Source organism: Elgaria multicarinata, chromosome 5 (genome assembly GCF_023053635.1).
Source record: "Elgaria multicarinata webbii isolate HBS135686 ecotype San Diego chromosome 5, rElgMul1.1.pri, whole genome shotgun sequence".
In the NCBI taxonomy this organism is placed as follows: Eukaryota; Metazoa; Chordata; class Lepidosauria; order Squamata; family Anguidae; genus Elgaria; species Elgaria multicarinata.
In genome coordinates this window covers 139442365-139465465 of record NC_086175.1, presented here as the reverse complement: position 1 = coordinate 139465465, position 23101 = coordinate 139442365, and the positions used below count along the sequence as shown (strand labels likewise).

The 23101-nt window shown below is 48.4% G+C and overlaps 3 protein-coding genes across 5 annotated transcripts in view; 1 reads left to right on the top strand and 2 right to left on the bottom strand.

Moving 5' to 3' along the window:
- Positions 1 to 23101, top strand: part of LOC134399346 (beta-arrestin-1) — a 177799-nt gene that overhangs the window by 114066 nt on the left and 40632 nt on the right. For all 3 annotated transcript variants that reach the window (XM_063127367.1, XM_063127365.1, XM_063127366.1), the window contains exon 3: positions 22609 to 22669. In XM_063127367.1, coding sequence (XP_062983437.1) covers positions 22609 to 22669 — 61 coding nt within the window. The remainder of the gene's footprint in view (positions 1 to 22608; positions 22670 to 23101) is intronic.
- LOC134399353 (cystatin-B-like) lies at positions 1044 to 3939 on the bottom strand. Its single transcript, XM_063127376.1, has 3 exons — positions 3746 to 3939; positions 3238 to 3339; positions 1044 to 1287 (listed from the first exon to the last, which is right to left on the bottom strand). Exons 1-3 carry the CDS (start codon positions 3818 to 3820, stop codon positions 1153 to 1155), a joined length of 312 nt encoding a protein of 103 aa, XP_062983446.1. The 5' UTR covers positions 3821 to 3939; the 3' UTR covers positions 1044 to 1152.
- Positions 6101 to 10113, bottom strand: LOC134399352 (cystatin-A-like). Its single transcript, XM_063127374.1, has 3 exons — positions 10001 to 10113; positions 8569 to 8670; positions 6101 to 6355 (listed from the first exon to the last, which is right to left on the bottom strand). Exons 1-3 carry the CDS (start codon positions 10073 to 10075, stop codon positions 6221 to 6223), a joined length of 312 nt encoding a protein of 103 aa, XP_062983444.1. The 5' UTR covers positions 10076 to 10113; the 3' UTR covers positions 6101 to 6220.

Sequence of the window (23101 nt, the reverse complement as noted above, 5' to 3'; positions counted from 1 at the left end):
TAGTGAGGGCAGCCAATGTGCATTATTTTGGAAGCGTAAAGAGCAATGCAGTGTTGGGGGAAGGATGAGCTACTGAATTTCTGCTTGCAGAGAAGCCATGAAGGAGCCTGCTTGGGGAGACAGGGAGAAACATAGCTGCTTGGGGCAACAGCATGGCGTTTGGAGGGCAACAGGGAATTACTTAGGGGGAGGGCAGATGCGGAGAGCAGAGTATTCCAGCAAAGAAGCCAAAAGCCAGGTGACGAGCAGCGCAGAACCTGGGTGCAGCGGGGACCTGCCTTCCGCTGACAGTGTTTGGAGCGTCACAACCAGGATGATCAGGGGTCTGGAGACAAAGCCCTGTGAAGAGAGACTGAAAGAACTGGGCCTGTTTAGCCTGGAAAAGAGAAGATGGAGGGGAGACATGAGAGCACTCTTCAAATACTTAAAAGGTTGTCACACAGAGGAGGGCCAGGATCTCTTCTCGATCCTCCCAGAGTGCAGGACACGGAAGAACGGGCTCAAGTTAAAGGAAGCCAGATTCCAGCTGGACATCAGGAAAAACATCCTGACTGTTAGAGGAATCAGTGACCTAGGGTGGTGGTGGGCTCTCCCACACTAGAGGCCTTCAAGAGGCTGCTGGGGAACCACATGTCAGGGATGCTTTAGGGTGGATTCCTGCATCGAGCAGCGGGTTGGACTCGATGGCCTTGTAGGCCCCTTCCAACTCTGTTATTCTATTTATTTTTATTTATTTATTTATTTATTACATTTCTATACTGCCCAATAGCCGGAGCTCTCTGGGCGGTTCACATAGAATCATTCTATGATTCTATGATATATGTCCTGCTTGTGTGTTCCCTGATTGACAGCTGTTTGTTCATTGTATGAACCGAGTGCTGGACTAGATGGACCCTTGGTCTGATCTAGCATGAAGGCTCTTCTTATGTTCTCATCTTCTTAATATCCGGGGAGAGACTCTCTGATAATTTGCAGAGGAAAAGCTGCGGCAGCAGTTCTGTGAGTTCGTTGCAGCAAAAACAGGAAAGAGTCTTGTGGCACCTTCAAGAGTAACACATTTATTATGGCATCGGCTTTCATGGATGGCAGAGAGGCATAAATGCCTCCGGTAAATTCCCTTTATTGCCTCCTTGCAGAGACGGCCCTGCGTGGCTAGAAATAGGTGATGGGGTCATCCTTGGTCTTGCCCAGTTGGTAGCCAGAGAGCTCAACTCCGCCCCCATAGCACGGCAGGGCCTGGAACACGCGCAGGTGGGCGTAGTCTCTCTCCCCATCACCGTGTCGGACCTGTGAAGTGAGAGCAACACGGGAGAAGGATATCACCAGGTGGGACCTCCCTCAACAGAGACCCACTTCCAAACAGGTATGGGGCCTCGCCTCCCTTGAAGTCATTCCCGTTGTCCTGGGAGCCACAGCAGAGTGGGAAGCAGCAGTTACTCTGCTCATGGATGGTCAGAGGTGTTCCCATCTCTATTATAACCTATATGGTCCAGGACGGAACTCAGAAATCAGGTTCCAAGGTCAAATTAAGCAGCATTCACAGGCTAATATAACTGGGCTAGCTGGACCAAAGGTCTGACCCAGTAATAAGGCAGTCTCTGATGTCCCTAGGTTCCGCCCAGCCTGACCGAGGGAACTGTGCAATAAGCCCACTCTTTGCTGCCCCTCACCCACCCGACGGTACAAACTCAGAACCGTGCTCACGGTGGTGGAGGGAAGCTGGCTGGCGTGTGGAGCCCGGCCTCCAACACAAGACAAACGTGTGCGAAGAAGAGCTGCTAGAAAGGGGGACAGAGAACACGCGTGTCACTTGAGCCACAGGTGAACTCAGAAGCAAAGAGCTCCTTTTATCAGCTTAGGCTGATATACCAACTGCGCCCTTATCTGGATGGAGATAGCCTAGCTACAGTGATCCATGCTCTGATAACCTCTCGTTTGGATTACTGCAATGCGTTATACGTGGGGCTGCCTTTGAAAACAGTCCAGAAACTTCAGCTGGTACAAAACAGGGCAGCACGGTTACTAACAGGGACTGGCCGACGAGACCACATCACGCCAGTCCTTTTCCAGCTTCATTGGCTGCCAGTCCAGGTCCGGGCCCGATTCAAAGTGCTGGTATTACCATTTAAAGCCCTAAACGGCTTGGGGCCAGGCTATATGAAGGAACGCCTCCTCCCGTATGTACCTGCCCGGACCCTAAGATCATCCTCAAGGGTGCTTCTCCGCGAGCCCCTGCCAAAGGAAGTGAGGCAGGCGGCTACCAGGAGCAGGGCCTTCTCTGCTGTGGTACCCCGGCTGTGGAATGAGCTCCCTAAGGAGGTTCGCTTGGCACCTACACTATATGCTTTTAGACGCCAGGTGAAGACCTTTTTGTTCTCCCAGCATTTTAACAGTCTATAAATAAATTTTAACTTGGTGTTTTAAATGTGTAATTTTGGATTGCTGCTGTTTTTATCTGGTTGAGCTTTTATATTGTATTTTATACTATGGTTTTATTTTATTTATTTATTTATTTATTACATTTTTATACCGCCCAATAGCCGAAGCTCTCTGGGCAGTTCACAAAAATTAAAACTATCATAAAACAACCAACAATCTAAAAACACAAATACAAAATACAATATAAAAAGCACAACCAGGATAAAACCACACAGCAAAATTGATATAAGGTTAAAATACGGAGTTAAAACAGTATAATTTAAATTTAAGTTAAAATTAAGTGTTAAAATACTGAGTGAATAAAAAGGTCTTCAGCTGGCGACGAAAGGAGTACAGTGTAGGTGCCAGGCGGACTTCTCTGGGGAGCTCATTCCACAACCGGGGTGCCACAGCGGAGAAATACTGTTGTTTTATACTTTGAATGTTTTTAATTTTTGTGAACCGCCCAGAGAGCTCTGGCTATTGGGCGGTATATTATTTTATTTATTATTATTATTTATTTTATTTTATTACATTTATATACCGCCCCCCAGCCGAAGCTCTCTGGGCAGTTTACAACAATTAAAATTTAATAAATAAATAAATAAATAAATTTTAAAAAGAGGCCAATGGGACCCTTCGGTCTTCCCAAGAATGTCTCAAAACGGCCTGAGGTTCCGAAGCGGAAGGAATCGGGCACTTCTAAGCTCATTCCTGGAGTCTAGCAGCCACATGGTGGGTGTTTCCAGGGCACCCATTTCCCACCTTCACCCCCCCAAGGGTCTGGCCCTGCTTGGGTCCCCAACTCCGGCCACTGACCTTGATGAAGTAGTTCGTGCCAGCAACCACCTGCTCACGGAATGAAATCGCCTCGTACGTGGGGTAGACTGCGTTCGCTTTCTGTTCCAACTGGCTCTTCACCTGGAGGGCAAAACAGAGGCTGGTTGTTACCTTGCAGGGAGCAGGAAGGAACGTGGAGGCTGGAGCCTCAAGAGGAGGAGAAGAAAGTTTGGCCAGAAGACTCCCTGGGGCTTGTCCCGGCCAGCGGGGAACGTTGGCATTCTGGGAGATTCGCCTGGGCCTCGGCAGAGTCTCCTCAGACCTGTGACGCTTGGGGGAACCGCATTTCCAGTTGCTGGCCTTCAATCTGACGTTTGTTAAGCCTGAAGGGAAGGAGGATTCCTAATAGCAATAATTTTGTCAGAGGAGCAGGAAAAACAGCCGGGATTCAGCAAGCCGACGGAGGCAGTTTGGGGAGCAAAAGTGTTGGCACAGCCAAAGAACTTTCCCCCACCTCTGTGGGGAGCTGGGAAGGGGTTTTCCTCACCTGTTCAGCGATAGACTGAACTTCAGAAGTGGCCGGTTCAGGCTCGGATAATCCCCCAACCACTGTCTCAGCCATGTCTCTTCCTTGTTTGGCCTGGAGCTGCTGCCTTTTGCTTTCAATTCTGGTGAAGACTGTCAGGTAGAGGGGAGGTTCTCCTCCCCGGCCATGTGTGTCAGGCTGCCGTCATGTGAGGGAGTCGTCGCATTGCACATTGATGTTCAACGAGAGGCGCGCCCCATTCCCAGCAGCTGAGGCAGAGGGGACGCTTCCTGGCCTTGTTTCAACAGGAAGGCCAGCTGTTCGCCAACTTCTCCCTCACAGTTTGAAGGCCAAAGCAGGACGGGACGATCAGCTTCTCTGCACGAGAGGCTGAAACTCAGGGAATGGGTTTGCAAAGCATCAAAATCAAACTGCTGTCGTCTTCCTTTGATCAGCAAGCATCCCAAAGCGAAGGGTGCCAGGGTCGGAGACGCCTGAGCCCAGCCCCATCTGCACACACTTTTCCCGAGACACCTTGAACAAGTTCTTTTCCAGTGAAGCAAGAGCTGAGTGTCTTCAGCAAAGCTTAACACTTTTTTTGACAGCATTTGTTTGAGACAAAGGAGTTGTGATGTTCACTTAATTTGGCAGGGGCAGCTAAGGTGCATTATTTTGCTTGTTGAACATTTTCCCTCAACCAATAATGGGTCTGCGATGGACACAAAGAAGTGCAGGTTGGTGGGATAAGAGCCAAGCAACACCCGCTAGATGAATGAGCAGTTGCCCACGAAGAAAGAGGGAGTTTGAGGAGTGTGGGAAAGTGTCGGGACTCCTGGGTCCTTTCCCTGGCTTGCTTTCAGACAAGGGAAATAACCTGTCATCGTCCCTTGAAGCTGATGGGTGGGAGATTCAGGACAGATCGAAGGAAGGACTTCTTCACACAGCGCAGAGTTAAACTATGGAACTCACTACCACAAGATGTAGCGATGGCCACCCATTTGGATGGCTTTAAAGGGGGGTTGGATAAATTCCTGGAGGATAAAACTATCCATGACTGCTAGTCCTGATGACTCTGCTACCTCCAGTGTCAGAGGCAGAAAGCCTATGTTCACCAGTTGCTGGGGAACATTTATTTATTTATTACATTTATATACCGCCCCGTAGCCAAAGCTCTCTGGGCGGTTTACAAAAGTTAAAAACAGTAAACATTAAAAAAGTATACAAAACTTAAAAATCATCAGAAACATAAAAACAACAGTTCTGGGGGTCCATTAGAAAACAAACTTAGCGTTGTTAAATGCTGTTAAATGCCTGGGAGAGGAGAAAAGTCTTGACCTGGCGCCTGAAAGATAACAACGTTGGCGCCAGGCGAGCCTCATCGGGGAGATCGTTCCACAGTCGGGGGGCCACCACCGAAAAGGCCCTCTCCCTTGTTGCCACCCTCTGAGCTTCCCTCGGAGTAGGCACTCGGAGGAGGACCTTAGATGTTGAGTGCAGTGTAGGGTAGGTTCATGTCGGGAGAGGCGTTCCATCAGGTATTGTGGTCCCAAGCCATGTAGGGCTTTATAGGTTAAAACCAGCACCTTGAATTGGGCTCGGAAACGTATAGGCAGCCAATGCAAGCGGGTCAGAATTGGTGCTATATGTTTGAACCTCCTTGTTTCAGTTATCAATCTGGCCGCTGCATTTTGCACAAGCTGCAGCTTCCGAACTGTCTTCAAAGGCTGCCCCATGTAGAGGGCATTGCAGTAATCTAATTTGGAGGTTACCTTTCAATTAGATTAGGAAGTAATCTAATTTCCAGTTTCCACAACTGAAGCCAGGTTATTCCTGTCCAGATAGGGGTGTAGCTGGGCCACCAGCTGTAGTTGGTAGAAAGCACTCCGTGCCACCGAGGCCCCCTGAGCTTCAAGCGACAGAGATGGTTCTAGGAGAAACCCCCAAGCTACGAACCTGCTCCTTCAAAGGGAGTGCAACCCCATCCAGAATCAGTTGAACGTGGGTGGGATGATAAAGTGGAGGAGAAGCCAGAGCAGCCAGTGAGAACAGCAATGGAAAAATAGACTCCGCAAGGGAGAGGCCTTGTTGAGGGTGTCTTGCCCAGGGCCTTAAAACACCGGAGCTGGCATTGCACACACCCCTGCCACCCCCAGGGAGAGAGAGAGTAAAGTGTCTCCCATCCCCACTGGAGTCTCCTGCTGTGCTTTGTGTTAAGTTCAGTCCTCCCCTTGGTTCTCTTTGTGGGGAGCAACTGTTCAGTACAAAGGGCAGCTTGGTGAAGCGGCTGTGTCTGGCCACCATGGAAGAGACGCCGATAATTTGCAGAGGTAAAGCGGCAACAGCAGCCCTGTGAGTCTGTTGCAGCAAAAAAACACCTTCAGCAGTAACACGTTTATTACGGCATTAGCTTTCCTGGACAACAGGCAGGCGTAAAGGCTTCCGATACATTCCCTTTATTGATGCCCTGTGACTCCCTGCAGAGACGGCGCTCTGTGGCTAGAAATAGGTGATGGGGTCATCCTTGGTCTTGCCCAGTTGGTAGCCAACGAACTCAATTCCGCCCCCTCTGCTTGGCAGGGCCTTGAACACCCGCAGGTGGGCGTAGTCTCTCTCGCCATCACCTGTTTGGACCTGTGAGATGGGAAAAACATGGGTGAACGACATCACAAGATGAGACCTCCCTCAATAGAATTCGACTTCTGAACAGACCTGGGGGCTCATCTCCCTAGAAGCCAAACCCATCATCCTGGGAGCCTCAGCTGAGTGGGAACTTGCAGTTCCTCTGCTCACAGATCACAGAATCATAGAATCATAGAATGGTTGTAAGGGGCCTACAAGGACATCGAGTCCAACCCCCTGCTCAATGCAGGAATCCACTTTAAAGCATACCTAGAATCATAGAATCGTAGAGCTGGAAGGGGCCTACAAGGCCATCGAGTCCAACCCCCTGCTCAATGCAGGAATCCACCTTAAAGCATCCCTGACAGATGGTTGTCCAGCTCCTCTTAGAATCATAGAACAGTAGAGTTGGAAGGGGCCTACAAGGCCATCGAGTCCAACTCCCTGCTCAATGCAGGAATCCACCCTAAAGCATACCTAGAATCATAGAATAGTAGAGTTGGAAGGGGCCTACAAGGCCATCGAGTCCAACTCCCTGCTCAATGCCGGAATCCACCCTAAAGCATACCTAGAATCATAGAATAGTAGAGTTGGAAGGGGCCTACAAGGACATCGAGTCCAACCCCATGCTCAATGCAGGAATCCACCTCAAAGCATTCCTGACAGATGGTTGTCCAGCTGCCTCTTGAAGGCCTCTAGTGTGGGAGAGCCCACCACCTCCCTAGGTCATGGGTTCCATTGTCGTACTGCTCTAACAGTCAGGAAGTTTTTCCTGATGTCCAGCTGTAATAGTATATAAAAAAAATAACCCCAAGCTTGACATGATTGAATGTTCAATTACGTCAAGCCTTTTTGCCCAAAGCATGGGGGCGTAACCTATGCCTACCTACAGAGAAGAAAAGCCTATTCCACTCCAGGAGCCCAGCTCAGTGGTGTCCCCATCTCTATCCTTACTTCAGGTTGTCCAGGATGAAGCTCAGAAATCAGGGTCTCAGGTGAAATTAAGGCACATTCAGAGGACCTTTTCCCAAATACTAGGACCTCCCCCCACCCCCCATAACCCTGCCACTTAGGGAAGCCCACCACCACGCTTAGGATCCCAACCAGAAAAGGCGGCTCTATGAGCACCTGAAGTTTTAATGTCATGCAGGAACAAAAATTTCCGGAACTACTTCTTTAATCTGAACCAAATGGAATGCCCCCTAAGGGCAGGGTCTGGAGCCCCCAGAGGAGGGGGGACCTGGATACGTAGGTGGGGGCGTTGGGGGCAGATTGGGATTTTTTTTTATTACAAAATTTTGTTTTAAATAAAGTTAATAAAATAAAGGCAAAACAACAACATGAAGAGCATACATATTAAATGAAAATCACTAAAACAAGGAATTCGCTAATTATATATCTTCATCTATAACTGTTACGCTTATGGAACGTCTACCGGAAAACAGTCTTAAGTAGAAGCTCAATACCTCCTGAAAGTGAAAATGCAAGATAGAAAACACATAAAAGGAGCTTGTGCAACTGTGTGCCATTTTGTGTGTACGTGTGTATTATTCAGAAAACATATTGGCAATTGTACCTGGTTGGACCTTTATCAAAAGTTTGAAGAGATCCAACACAGAAGATAAATGGCAACCATGGTGCCATAAAATTATTATCCGAGTTCGAATTCCTTGATTGCTGCTGCAGTGTCCCAAATTTTATCAACCCACTGCGCTTTAGTGGGTTGGTCTGGAGACTTCCAGTTCCATGCCGACTTTCCTTAAGAAGGTCCTGATGGAGAAATCCAGGGACCTTTAAGTTCAAAAAGCTGAAGCAGCATTGCTTAAAGCAGGACATGGAATAACGGGCTGAAGTTAAAGGAAGCCAGATTCCAGCTGGACATCAGGAAAAACTTCCTGACTGTTAGAGCAGTATGACAATGGAACCAGTTACCTAGGGAGGTGGTGGGCTCTCCCACACTAGAGGCCTTCAAGAGGCAGCTGGACAACCCTCTGTCAGGGATAGGGTGGATTCCTGCATTGAGCAGGGGGTTGGACTCGATGGCCTTGTAGGCCCCTTCCAACTCTGCTATTCTATGATTCTAGGGCAGGCAGGGAAGCTGCCTGGCATGTGGAGTCCTCCAGCACAGGACAAGCGTGTGCAAAAGATGGCTGCTAGAAAGAGGGACAGGCTGGGGCAGAGGGCAGGGTCTGGCCCTGCTTGGCTCACCCACTTCGGCCACTGACCTTGATGAAGTAGTTCGTGCCGGCGACCACCTGCGTACAATCCGAAACTGCCTTGAATATGGAGTATTTCGCATTTGCTCTCTCTTCCAACTGGCTCTTCACCTGGAAGGCAGGCAGGAGGCTGGTTATTATTTATTTATTTACATATTGATATACCACTCCACACCTAAACCAATTCTAAAGGGGTGAACAATAAGAGATAAAAATTTTAAAATATAATTTTTATTTATTTATTTATTACATTTTTATACCACCCAATAGCCGAAGCTCTCTGGGCGGTTCACAAAAATTAAAACCATAATAAAACAACCAACAGGTTAAAATCACAAATACAAAATACAGTATAAAAAGCACAACCAGGATAAAACCATGCAGCAAAATTGATATAAGATTAAAATACAGCGTTAGAACAGTAAAATTTAAATTTAAGTTAAAATTAAGTGTTAAAATACTGAGGGAATAAAAAGGTCTCCACCCTAAAGCATCCCTGACGGATGATTGTCCAGCTGGGGGACCGAGTGGAATTAGCAGGGTCACACTCCCCTCGCCCCTCTCTCGATAAAGGTCACCCATCGGGCAACCATAGTTGATTCAGTCCCATAACCAGCTGGACACTCAAACTGGAACTGAGCGTGTTTAGACTGGGGAAGAGAAGATGGAGGGGAGACATGATAGCGCTCTTCAAATACTTAAAAGGTTGTCACACAGAGGAGGGCCAGGATCTCTTCTCGATCCTCCCAGAGTGCAGGACACGGAATAACGGGCTCAAGTTACAGGAAGCCAGATTCCGGCTGGACATCAGGAAAAACTTCCTGATTGTTAGAGCAGTACGAAAATGGAAACAGTTACCTAGGGAGAAGCCAGCACGGAGCAACCTAAGTACTCAGCCCAACAGTTGTGGGCTCTCCCACACTAGAGGCCTTCAAGAGGCAGCCGGACAACCACCTGGCAGGGATGCTTCAGGGTGGATTCCTGTATTGAGCAGGGGGTTGGACTTGATGACCTTGTAGGCCCCTTCCAACTCTGCTACTCCCCCACCCCCATCACGTTTCCTAAGAAAGGCACAACACAGAGAACTGGAAGCAACTTGGAGACCGGAGCCTCGAGGGGACGGGGGTAGAAGAGAATTTTTCCGAAGAAGCCCCTGGGTCTTGTGCGTGTGCATTCCAAGGGATTTGCCTGGGCCTTGACAGAGTTTCCTCAGGCCCGTGGGTCTTGGCGAAACCCCATTTCCAGTTGCTGGCTCTCAACCTGTCTTTTGGGAAGCCTGAAGGGAAGAGGATTCCTAATGGCAATCATTTTGCTGAAGGAGCAGGAAAATCAGCTGGGAATCAGCAGGCTGACGTGGGTGGTTTGGAAGAGGGAAGGTGTTGGCACAGCCAAAGAACTTTCCCCCCACCTCTGTGGGGAGCTGGGAACGGGGTTTCCTCACCTGATTAGTGATGGCCTGAACTTCAGGAGTGGCCAGCTTTGTGGGGGATAATCCTCCAGTCACTGTCCCAGCCATGTCGCTTTGTGTCGCTTTCCGGTCTGGAGAAAACTGTCAGGTAGACGGAGGAGAGAAAGAGAGAGAGAGAGAGAGAGAGAAGGTCGTATTGCACATCACTGTTCAGCGAGAGGCACACCCATCACCGGCGTAGGCAGAGGCCGCTGACCCAGATGGAGACTTCCTGGCCTTGTTGCAACAGGAAGCTCACCTGGTCGCCACCTCCTCCCCATACAGCTTGAAAGCCAAAGCAGAACAGGACGATCCCCTTCTCTCCATGAGATGCCAAAACTCAGGGCTGAGGGAGGAGCCAGGCTCAGCTAACCGTCTTGCATGGATTGCAAACCATCAAAATCAGACTGTAATGCTCCTTCTTTGATTAGTAATTCCCAGAGCTATATAGCTGCCAGAAACGGTTCCACACCCAGCCCTGCGCCGTGCGCGCACACATCTTTTATGGCGAGCTTCTCAGAGTTTCTTTCCAAGTGTGGCAGGAGCTGAATGTTTATTTATTTATTACACTTATATACCGCTCCCATAGCCAGGGCTTTCTGGGCGGTTTACAGAAATTCTAAAATTGAGATAAAAACAAGTATACAAAATTTAAAATTCTAAAACACAGAACATACACACATAAAGCATTAAAAACCGTTAAGAAACTAAACATGTGGGTGATTAAGATGTGCCGCCATATGCCTGGGCAAAGAGGAAAGTCTTAACCTGGCACTGGAAAGATAGCAGCGTTGGTGCCAGGCAAGCCTCGTCAGGGAGATCGTTCCATAGTCTGGGGGCCACCACCAAAAAGGCCCTGTCCCTCGTTGCCACACTCCGAGCCTCCCTCGGAGTAGGCACCCAGAGGAGGACCTTAGATGTTGAGCGCAGTTTACGGGTGGGTTCATGTCAGGAGAGGCGTTCCATCAGGGATTCTGGTCCCAAGCCATGTAGGGCTTTATAGGTTAAAACCAGCACCTTGAATTGGGCTCGGAAACATATAGGCAGCCAATGCAAGCGGGCCAGAATCGGTGTTATATGCTCAAATCTTCCTGTTCCAGCTATCAATGAAGCTCTCAGGGCGGTTTACAACAATTAAAAATAGTAAACATTAAAAGTATACAAAATTTAAAAAAAACATAAAAACAGTATAAAAACAACAACAGTATCCATTTAAAACAACCATTCTGGGGTCCATTAAAACAAACTTAACATTATTAAATGCTGTTAAAATGCCTGGGAGAAGAGAAAGGTCTTGACCTGGTGCCGAAAAGATAACAATGTTGGCGCCAGGCGAGCCTCATCGGGAAGATCATTCCACAGTCGGGGGGCCACCACCGAGAAGGCCCTGTCTCTTGTTGCCATCCTCCAAGCTTCCCTCGGAGTAGGCACTCGGAGGAGGACCTTAGATGTTGAGCGCAGTTTACGGGTGGGTTCATGTCAGGAGAGGCGTTCCATCAGGGATTCTGGTCCCAAGCCATGTAGGGCTTTATAGGTTAAAACCAGCACCTTGAATTGGGCTCGGAAACATATAGGCACCCAATGCAAGCGGGCCAGAATCGGTGTTATATGCTCAAATCTTCCTGTTCCAGCTATCAATCTGGCCGCCGCATTCTGCACAAGCTGCAGTTTCCGGACCGTCTTCAAAGGCTGCCCCATGTAGAGGGCGTTGCAGTAATCTAATTTGGAAGTTATCAAAGTATGGACAACTGAAGCTAGGTTATCCCTGTCCAGATAGGGGCGTAGCTGGGCCACCAACCGGAGTTGGTAGAAGGCACTCCGTGCCACCGAAGCCACCTGTGCCTCAAGTGACAAAGATGGTTCTAGGAGAACCCCCAAGCTACGAGCCTGCTCCTTCAGGGGGAGTGCAACCCCATCCAGAACCGGTTGAACACCCCCCATCCGATCAGAGGAACCACCCACCAGCAGCATCTCAGTCTTGTCTGGATTGAGCTTCCGTTTATCAGCCCTCATCCAGTCCATTGTCGCAGCCAAGCGACAGCACATCCACAGTCACACCTGATGAAGAGCTGCGTGTCGTCAGCGTACTGAGGACAGCGCACTCCAAAACTCCGGATGACCGCACCCAACGGTTTCATGTCCATGTTAAACAGCATGGGGGACAAGACCGACCCCTGCGGAACCCCATACCGAAGAGTCCACGGAGCCGAGCAGTGTCCCCCAAGCACCACCTTCTGGAGCCGTCCTGCTAAGTAGGAGCGGAACCACTGCAATGCAGTGCCCCCCACTCCCAGCTCAGCCAGACGTTCCAGAAGGATACCATGGTTGATGGTATCGAAAGCCGCTGGGAGATCAAGGAGAATCAACAGAGTTACACTCCCCCTGTCTTTCTCCCGACATAGGTCATCATACAGGGCGACCAAGGCTGTTTCCGTGCCAAAACCAGGCCTGAAACCCGACTGAAATGGATCCAGATAATCAGTCTCATCCAAAAGTGTCTGGAGCTGTCCCGCCACCACCCACTCAAGGACCTTGCCCAGGAATGGAACATTTGCTACCGGCCTGTAATTACTAAGATTTTCCGGGTCCAAGGAAGTTTTCTTCAGGAGTGGTCTCACTACCGCCTCTTTCAGACGGTCTGGGACCACTCCCTCTCATAGAGAGGCATTAATCACCTCCTTGGCCCAGCCGGCTGTTCCATCCCTACTAGCTTTTATTAGCCAAGAGGGGCAAGGATCCAGTACAGAGGTGATCGCGCGGACCTGTCCAAGCACCTTGTCCACGTCCTCGAGCTGTACCAACTGAAACTCATCCAAGATTACAGGACAAGACTGTACTCTGGACACCTCACTAGATTCACCTGCTATAACACTGGAGTCTAAGTCCTGGCGGATGCAAAAGATTTTATTCTGGAAGTGCCTGGCAAATTCATTACAGCAGGCCTCAGATGATTCTACCATGTCCTTGGGGCCAGCACGTAATAGCCCCCGGACAACTCTAAAAAGCTCCGCTGGGTGGCAAATTGAAGATTTAATAGTGGCAGCAAAATATTGTTTTTTTGCTGCCCTCAGTGCCCCTGAATATGCCTTACTATAGGCACTTACCAATATTTGATTGCATCCACTAGGAGTTCGTCTTCACAGACGAACTGTTGGGCTCCAGGTACTGTTAGCGGGTGGTTCATCTGTCCGGCGAGGTGATGTTTGCCCTGTCCTGGACGGGGTTGCACTCTCCCTAAAGGATCGGGTCCGTAGTTTGGGGGTGCTCTTGGATCCAGAACTGTCACTTGAGGCACAGGTAAACTCAGTGGCAAAGAGCACCTTTTATCAGCTTAGGCTGATATACCAACTGCGCCCTTATCTGGACAGAGATAGCCTAGCTACAGTGATCCATGCTCTGATAACCTCTCGTTTGGATTACTGCAATGCATTATACGTGGGGCTGCCTTTGAAAACGGTCCGGAAACTTCCGCTGGTACAAAACAGGGCAGCTCATTTACTAACAGGGACTGGCTGGCGAGATCACATCACGCCAGTCCTTTTACAACTTCATTGGCTGCCAGTCCAGGTCCGGGCCTGATTCAAAGTGCTGGTATTAACATTTAAAGCCCTAAACGGCTTGGGGCCAAGTTATCTGAAGGACCGCCTCCTCCCGTATGTACCTGCCCGGACCCTAAGATCATCCTCAGGGGTCCTTCTCCGCGAGCCCCTGCCAAAGGCAGGTGGCTACCAGGAGCAGGACCTTCTCTGCTGTGGCACCCCGGCTGTGGAATGAGCTCCCTAAGGAGGTTCGCTTGGCACCTACATTATATGCTTTTAGACGCCAGGTAAAGACCTTTTTATTCTCCCAGCATTTTAACAGTCTATAAATAAATTTTAACTTGGTGTTTAAATTTGTGTTTTTGCATTGCTGCTGTTGCCAAATCCCTGGCAACTTCTCCAGGTAGGGCTGGGATGGAATCCTGCCGGAAACGCTGCCAGTCAGTGTTGACCATCGCAGGCTAGAGAGACCAACAGTCTGACTGAGGATAAGCTTCCAACGTTCTAAAGCTTGATTGAGTTGCTAGAGGGAAATGGGGCTTCGGTGCGGAGCGTTTGCACCCGGGGCTCAGGGTGCACCCGGTTTGAAAAGCTCCCCATCTCTCACGGCAGCCAGCAGACCCCCTTTTCCCCTCCGGCATCTGCAGCAAAGACCCGTTAGCTGCCCTTGCCTTGCAGATCTGTCACTGGGCGAGGCTGTTTATCTGGAGTTGTTTTTCCCCAGTTCCTCTGCTGCCAGGGGTGGGTGGGCTGAGTCACACCACTGGCTCCAGAGCCAGAGCACTCAAAATGTGCTTGAGATGTTGGCGTATTCAATAACTTAATTGGATGTATTGTGGTGTCGGAGCTAATGAGCAGCGCCTGGGATTCCAGCGAGTCTGCAGAAGCCCTGACTGTTGCATCGGTGCTTCCTTTGGCTGATATGAGAAGCCAGAGTGGGAGGTGGAGGCAGGCAGGGAAGATGAGGAGGCCGGCCGGCAGGCCAAAAGAGGACAGCTGGGCTCCTGGAGTGGAATAGGCTTTCTTTCTCTGTAGGTAGGCATAGGGCAAAAAAAACACCCCACACACACATGCTTTGCACAAAAAGCTTTGACATAGTAAGCCTATGCGGCAGGGTCTTGCTATTTACTGTGTTATCTGTACAGCACCATGTACATTGATGGTGCTATATAAATTAATAATAATAATAATAATAATAATAATAATAATAATAATAATAATTGAACGTTCAATCACGTCAAGCTTGGGGTTATTTTTTTATATACTGTTACAGCTGGAACATCAGGAAAAACTTCCTGAATGTTAGAGCAGGATGACAGTGGAACCTATGACCTAGGGAGGTGGTGGACTCTCCCACATTAGAGGCCTCCAAGAGGCAGCTGCACAACCATCTGTCAGGGATGCTTTAAGGTGGATTCCTGCACTGAGCAGGGGGTTGGACTCGATGGCCATTTACGCCCCTTCCAACTCTACTTGTCTATGTTTCTATGATTCAGTTCACATGCTTGAAATATCAAAACAATTTTTTATTGTAATCCAAACTCTGAGAAAGTAAATCTTCTTAGTTTAAAACTTGCTACAGAAATTGTATGTTGCTTAGCGTTTCGGGTCCGAGGACCCTTCGTCAGGGGCTGTATGATGTGACAGTTTTTTCTCTATAGTAGTCATAGAATCATAGAATAGTAGAGTTGGAAGGGTCCTACAAGGCCATCGAGTCCAACCCCCTGCTCAATGCAGGAATCCACCCTAAAGCATCCCTGACAGAGGGTTGTCCAGCTGCCTCTTGAAGACCTCTAGATTTACAAGCCTTCTTAATAAATTTTAACAAACCGCAGTTGAGTCCATTCACTTTATACTTTGAATGGTCTTAATTTTTGTGAACCACCCAGAGAGCTTCAGCTGTTGGGTGGTATAAAAATGCAATAAATAAATAAGTCAGACAGAGGTGAACAAGTGTGGAAAATTCAGGATAACATTGGGGAAAAGATGTGCATTGGTTAATAAAGGCAAAAGAAAATGGTGTGTCTCTTAGGGGAGGGAGGTGTTGGCCGGCAAGTGCCTACGGAGATAGCAGACGAAAAATTGTGTGCACGCAAGTAGAGCTACTTAAATTCTGTGTGGCTGCTGCTGCTGCTATTAATTTTGAAAGTGCTTCAAAACGAAGCCCCGTACAATAAATCTGCAACAGACGCTTGCTGTTGGCCTACCGTTTAACAGAGAAACAAGATAGGGAAGAGAAATAGCGAAAGAGCAACTTAGGAGTAAAGGCCAGGAAAATTAAACTGACCAAGAACTTCTGCGCCAGGGAGGCAGCCGCGGGGAAATCCAGAGTCTCGGAATAACAGGTGGAAAAGGTTGCAAAGCAGAGAGAACAGATGAGATTTTAAATTTGACAAGGAGCAAAGGATCACTAGCGCATAAACAAGGAAAGAGATTGGAGAGCCGAAAGGAAACAGAAGCCAGAGCATTCAGGAGCTGCCAAAAGAAGCTTAAATTGAGTCCAGCAGGGAGATTGTGGGGTGGAGGAACAGGGTGGGTTGGGTGGGCAAAACACCACAGAGCAGGAAGATGACGAAGAAGAGCGAAACACGAGCAAATGAGCAGCCAGGGATGCTCAGCAAACCGCAGAACTTAATATAGAGGGAGACGGTCGACGATAAGAAAAGGGAAGTGTGACGAGAAGAGCATTGCAGCCGTAAGGCGAGCAAGTGTGTGTCAATGATAAAAAAATAAAATAAACCAGGATGTTGTCTCAGAAGACGTGCGCGTGTTGTGTTTCAGTCAGATGAGAATAGGTCATGTGGAAACTGCAGATGTTTGCGTGAACGCCTGGGATGGGGATGGGGTTGCCACAAATCTTGGCTTGGCGCAGGAGCTGGGCGTTGTTTTCAGGGTTCACCACCCGGCTTCCTCTTCCCCAAGTTCTCTGGCGCGCTCCGAGGAGGGTTTGGGTGACTGTTGTGACTCTTTTGTGTTGAGGGATGGAAATGGGACAAAGGAGTGGAAGGTCTCTCCCGCTGCCCAGAAGAGGATCTAGCAGTTCCTTGCCTTTTCAGCGTTGCAAGGAAACCAAGGGTAGGTCTACACCAAGCAGGATATTCCACTACGAAAGCGGTATAGAAAAGGCAGGAGCCACACGACTGCTCTGTAGCGGTATTGAAGTGCAGTGACAGCTGTTGGGGCCCGTTGACACCGACCATATACTGCAGTGGTTCCCAAAGTGGGCGATACTGCCCCCTTGGGGGCGGTGGGATTGCATAGGGGGTCGTTAAGAGGCAAGGGGGCAGCAGGGGGGCGCTCGAGGTGGTCTTTTCCGAGAAGCACCTCTCCAGAAGGTCTTAAAACTCAGAGACATTTTTATGGGAGAAGGTAGTTTGGTCCCAAGCCATATAGGGGAAGAATCCACACATGTATTAATACCGTTTAAGAAGAGTCCTTTTAACGGTGAATTCAAATGTTTCAAAAGCACCAAAACGCTAATGAAGAGACATACCCTGCTTGGTGTGCCCTGCCACGCCGGGTGCAAAACAAAGGCGTTCGCTCTCTTTTCCCTCCCTCCCTCAGCAAGCCTGCGGTGGGTGCTTCAGATTTTGAATAGATATTAAATTAATTGTTACTGTTTTGAATTTTATTGTTATTATCTTCCTTAGTGGGTCGTTGAAAACGGCTATTCTGAATAATGGTTTTTATAGTGTAGGGTAGGGGGCACTGGGCATGAGTTTGTGGAACTAGGGGGGCGGTGACCTGACAAAGTTTGGGAACCACTGATATACTGCTTTCATACCGCTACGTCCTCCTTGGTGAGGCTTCTGCCTCTCATATACTGTTTCCATACCACTTTCATAGTGCTATATCCTGGCCTAATCTACATTAAGCAGGATATTGCACTATGAAAGTGATATATACAAGGCAGGAGCCACACTACTGCTTTATAGCGGTATTGATGTGCACTGACAACTGTTGGGGCCCATGGACACAGACCATATACCGCTTTCATACCACTTTCGTAGTGTTATATCCTGCTTGGTGTAGATGTGTCAAAGGGCCCCAACAGTTGTCAGTGCACTTAAATACTGCTATAAAGCAGTCGTGTGGCTCCTGCCTTTTATATACTGCTTCCATAGTGGAATATACTGCTTGGTGTAGATGAGGCCAAGTTGGTCCAGAGAGAGAATCCATCATTGGGTTGTTGCCAACGGGTGTCGAGCTCAACAGAAAGTGGGCTTGAGTGATTTGGCACGCTCCTGTGCATAGGGACAGGTGATGCTTCCCAAAGCCTGTGCACTCCAGGTGTGTTGGACTATAAACTCCATCATCCCCATCTGGCATAAGCAGGAGGATCTGGGATTTGTAGTCTAACGCATCTGGAGGGCTCCAGGTTGGGGGAAGGTTGTCCTAGAAGCACACACACCCGCTCTCCAGGGGCTTGTCTATGAGCTCTGTACACCTTGTCGTGGCTGCGCAGTTGTGCCCCATGGTTTACGTGATGTGGCTGCCAACTTGCAGCCACATCAGGCTTCACAGTGTAATCATACCATGATTTTTTTTCATTGCTCTGATGTCATAGAATAGTAGAGTTGGAAGGGGCCTATAAGGCCATCGAGTCCTGCCCCCTGCTCAATGCAGGAATCCATCTTAAAGCATCCCTGGCAGACGGCTGTCCAGCTGCCTCTTGAATGACTCTAGTGTGGGAGAGCCCACAACCTCCCTAGGGAACTGGTTCCATTGTCATACTGCTCTAACAGTCAGGAAGTTTTTCCTGATGTCCAGCCGGACTCTGGCTTCCTTTAACTTGAGCCCGTTATTCCGTGTCCTGCACTCTGGGAGAATCGAGAAGAGATCCTGGCCCTCCTCCGTGTGACAACGTTTCAAGTCCTTGAAGAGTGCTATCATGTTTCCCCTCAATCTTCTCTTCTCACAGTTTTTTCTTTGTCTGTCAGTGGGGGCTTCGATTCAGATTAAGAAAGTGGCCCTAGCGAGGGGTGGATCCAAGTGCAGGGTAGGGGCAAGAATGCAGGGCAAGGAACAGGCTCGACAAGCCTAGTAATGACCGTCATGGGGAACTGCCCAGAGAGCTTTGGCTATTGGGCGGTATAGAAAATGCAATAAATAAATAAATAAATAAATAAATATCACGGTAATTATCTGAAGAGTAGCAGCATCTCGATCCTCTCAGAGTGCAGGACACGGGATAACGAGCTCAAGTGACAGGAAGCCAGATTCCAGCTGGACATCAGGAAAAACTTCCTGACTGTTAGAGCAGTACGACAATGGAATCAGTTACCCAGGGAGGTTGTGGGCTCTCCCTCACTCAAGAGGCAGCTGGACAACCCTCTGTCAGGGATGCTTTAGGGTGGATTCCTGCATTGAGCAGGGGGTTGGACTCGATGGCCTTGTAAGCCCCTTACAACTCTGCTATTCTATGATTCTATTTGCTGCTTCAGGCTTTCAAAGTTGTGCAGACTTGCCAGGGGCGGCGGGGGGAGGGTTCTGCAGTTTTCGGGTCGCTCGATATTTGCTCCCCTTTCCGCTGTCTGACAACAAGCACTGCAATTTTTCCTGCCTGGAAGCTCACGCTCACTCCTGTCCTGTAACAGTATCGATTCCACTTCACAGCAGTGATGCTGCAGGGTTTAGGGAGGAATCAGCTAGCAAAGCGGTGTTGTATAGACACCCTGCAGGTGGTCTGAGGTGGGCTTTGACAGACAGCCCTGCCTCCACCAGGCACATCTGCTTCAGATTTGCTCTGAATCAAATATCTTTTCATCTCCTTTCTCCCTCAAAAACTGAATCCCCCCCCCCCCCCGGTAATCTATCAGCCGTTATTTGTGTTCCTCTTCCTCCAAATTCGTAAAAAATTTGTCTTCGGTGGAGCATATTACATGCTGTTTGATTAATTCCTAAGTCCTCTAGTTCCCTGCGTTTTCTCTCCAGTAGCTGATCTATCTCCTTTGATCCCAACCTCTTATAATTATCTTGAAGCCATTCTATTTCTTTTTTTATGTCCACCTCGGCCATTTCTCTTCGTGCTTTTTTTTGAGTTACCCTGCAGGAGCAATTGATAGAAAAATTAGGCCCGGAGAGGGGACAATGGATAAAAATCGCACAAGCACAAGCGATTCTCTCGGAAATACAATCAGCGGCCACCAGGAACCTAACGGCATTTGAATGGGAGGTGGTGGGATATAAAAGAACATCCAAAGAGTTGGCCTCCAATTTATATATGAAGCTCAGAAACGATTCACTTCGGATGGTGCGGGAAACAGATTTAGGAATTCAAATAGAGGGGGAAAGACTGGAATGCTTTGTCCATTTAAAACAATATCCATCAAAAATATGGAACTAATGTTAAAACTGAATCACGGATGGTGTCTCACACCTAGGAAAGTATCATTGATACTTTCCTAGGACCCATAACCCTATGGATAATCTGCCTTAATAATGTACCGAGTATTATCCAGATATAGAGTGCAGCTCTCCAGTAGGAGAAGTGAGACTAGGGAGCCACTGTGCTCCTTGAAAGGTCCGCTCAGGAGGTAGGTGGGCAGGGGTCCTTCACCTTTCCAGAACATTCATGTGATTGCAGTATCATAAAATGTCCTTGAACCAAGAAGACTCATTGCTTTGTTTCATCAAAACTGAGGCCATAGCTAGACCTAAGGTTTATCCCTGGATCGTCCAGGGGTCAAACTGTTCATTTAGGTGACACACAGGGGATCCAGTGCTCAGGCAGGGGCGAACCCTGGATGATCCCAGGATAAACCTTAGGTCTAGCTGTGGCCTAAATCCATGAGCAAACAGTTTGGACCACATCTGGGTTAAAATTTGGTATGACCACTGCAGGCTGGGTGAAACTGCTTTGGGGGCCAAAATCCATCACTGGTTGGCCACCCGTGATCTAGCCGATTAATGTCTACCTTTCTCATATGCCTGCTAACATGGCTCTAAGTCAGGAGAGAATTCTGAGTCCGTGCATAGTAGCTGTGTTTTCAGACAACAGGATTACACGCTGTCAGTAGTTTCTGGGCCCAATTCCAAGTGTTGGTGCTGAGGTTTAAAACCCTAAGTGACTTTGTACCAGACCACCTGAAGAAGTGCCTACTCCCCTATGTCCTTGCCTGATTGCTGAGATCGTCTTCTTTGGGGGCTTCCACTCACAACAGTAGTGGCCCCCATCCATGGAATGCACTTTCCAGGGTGATCTACTGGGCGTCATCATTTTTTAATGTTTAGATGCCTGGTTAAGACCTTCCTCTACAATCAGCCATTTAATCTTTCATCTGTTCATATTTTAAAAGTTTAACACTGTATTACCTTGATACTTTTATTGTTGGATTTCGGAGGGGGGGGATTTTGCTGATGTTGTGTTGATTTTTTATCACTGTGAATCTCCTTGAGAGCTTCTACCAGTTGTGTGATATACAAATCCAATGACTAAATAAATGAACATGGTTGAAACATGGGAGTGAAGCTATGTGCAATCAGAAAGCCCATGTCTCACACACTTTTACTGATGCCCTATTCATCATCCACCCCCCAAACCTGTGCCAGAGGTGGGGTCCACAGGTGGCAGAGCGTGACCTCGGTGGCGTTTGCAAGCATTCTTTCCTTCGTTGCCACGAGAGCACCCAACCCTAGCAGGAACACTAGGCAATTAGGTCTGAGCCACTGTGGAATGGGAAGGGGGGGAAACCTGCTATTAACCCCACCCCCAAAGCCTGGTAAATATTTTCTAAATGCTGCATAAGATGGATGAGCCGCTCGAAGCCAGGGATGGTACAACACAGCACTATGCAGGATCATCTAAATTCCCCCATAAGCTGCTTGGGGCCATCTGTCAGCTACAAGTTTATCCAAAGATGGGCTTAGCGTAGGTCAACCCTCGACATAGGTCGGCTTTCCCTAGCTGCTCTCCTTTGCATCAAAGTTTATTTTGGGGGAAGGATCAGCAAAAAAAACCTGTCCAAGGTTAGACCACCACTGCCTCCTCGTTAATCATGTGCTACTTACTTTGGCATAATTTGACAGGACGTCAGTGGTAGCGTACAAGACGTCCCTAGGCCCGAGCACACAAGCGGGCTGCTCCGAACTCCACCTTGAATTTTGGCTCACCTTGTTTCCTGTGTTTGATTTCGCTCTGTTTTTCATTTCCTTTGACTGCGGGACACACACACACATTTTGAGCAGGGGAAATGTACATTTTTAGAAGAGAATACCCAAAATGCACACTTTCCCTAACAGGCCAAGGTGTGAACATGCAATTTTTTTGGGGGGGGGGATGCACATTTTTTGAAGTCTGCATTTATTTATTTATTGGGATGGGAAAGCAAGTTTGGGAAAATGCGAGCTTTTCATGTAAAAGTCATAGAATCATAACATTATAGAATCATAGAATAGTTGAGTTGGAAGGTGTCTCTAAGACCATCGAGTCCAACCCCCTGCTTAATGCAGGAATCCACCTTAAAGCCTTAAAGAGTTAGATCCTACTTTTTATTCTACATCATAATGATTTGACACAAGGTGTAGACCGGGCCGCAGTTGATTGGCCCTCATAGAATAGCAGAGTTGGGAGGGGCCTACAAGGCCATCGAGTCCAACCCCCTGCTCAATGCAGGAATCCACCCTAAAGCATCCCTGACAGAGGGTTGTCCAGCTGCCTCTTGAAGGCCTCTCGGGTGGGAGAGCCCACCACCTCCCTAAATAACTGGTTCCACTCTTGCTTACATCCGGGGGTTGTGAACGGGACATGTTTGCACGATTTGCCAACAGAAATGAAATGCCCGTATATCCTTATCAGCATTGAGCAAGAGATTGGCTGTGTTTGAAGGGAAGGAATTAAAACTTTAGTGTTGACAAAGCTGAGCAAAGCTGATGTTCTGATAATGCCCAAACAGTCACTCGGACAGTTTCACTTTTGTTTGAACAAGTGCAGAATAGGATTGAATGGATGAGAGCATTGCAGGGGTGTGTGTGTAAGTCTATTAAATTGGATTTTTATTCAGCTCGTGGCTGTGCATCGTTGGCTGCTGACACATGCCCTGTGTTTTTGTCTCATCTGAACAGCTCACCGTGTACCTTGGAAAAAGGGACTTTGTGGACCATATAGATGTTGTTGATCCAGTCGGTAAGTGGACGTTGTGCAGGGTTGGGTACAACTTAAAGAGCAACTGGTGCTGAGTTAGCAAGATCAAGAAAAGTTGCACTAGGGTGCCCCCCCACACACACACACTAACGGATGCACCCTTTCCTCCTGGCTTTGGACCAGTGTCCTTCACTCCAGGGCATGGTCAGGAGGCTCATGACACAACGCTGGGTGTCCACATGGGAGACTGCCTGGGAACCCCATCAATGCCACCTTCAGTTCCATAATATGCACATTGGGGCAAAACCAACAACACTCCAACGTCAAGTATAATATGATGGGATCTGAGCTGGCGTTGACCAAACAAGAAAGAGATCTTGGGATTGTGGTGGAAAAGCTCGATGACAATGTCCACCCAGTGTGCGGCCGCTGCCAAGAAGGCAAACTCCATGTTAGGCATGATAAGAAAAGGAA

What these genes read in the sequence shown, in the direction of transcription:
- LOC134399353 (XM_063127376.1), bottom strand. Translation starts at nt 3,820, where the DNA reads ATGGCTGAGACAGTGGTTGGGGGATTATCCGAGCCTGAACCGGCCACT. An exon ending in TTCAGTCTATCGCTGAACAG is followed by an intron (nt 3,340 to 3,745) that starts GTGAGGAAAACC and finishes TTTGCCCTCCAG; the next exon opens with GTGAAGAGCCAGTTGGAACA. An exon ending in GCACGAACTACTTCATCAAG is followed by an intron (nt 1,288 to 3,237) that starts GTCAGTGGCCGG and finishes CTCACTTCACAG; the next exon opens with GTCCGACACGGTGATGGGGA.
- LOC134399352 (XM_063127374.1), bottom strand. Translation starts at nt 10,075, where the DNA reads ATGGCTGGGACAGTGACTGGAGGATTATCCCCCACAAAGCTGGCCACT. An exon ending in TTCAGGCCATCACTAATCAG is followed by an intron (nt 8,671 to 10,000) that starts GTGAGGAAACCC and finishes CCTGCCTTCCAG; the next exon opens with GTGAAGAGCCAGTTGGAAGA. An exon ending in GCACGAACTACTTCATCAAG is followed by an intron (nt 6,356 to 8,568) that starts GTCAGTGGCCGA and finishes CCCATCTCACAG; the next exon opens with GTCCAAACAGGTGATGGCGA.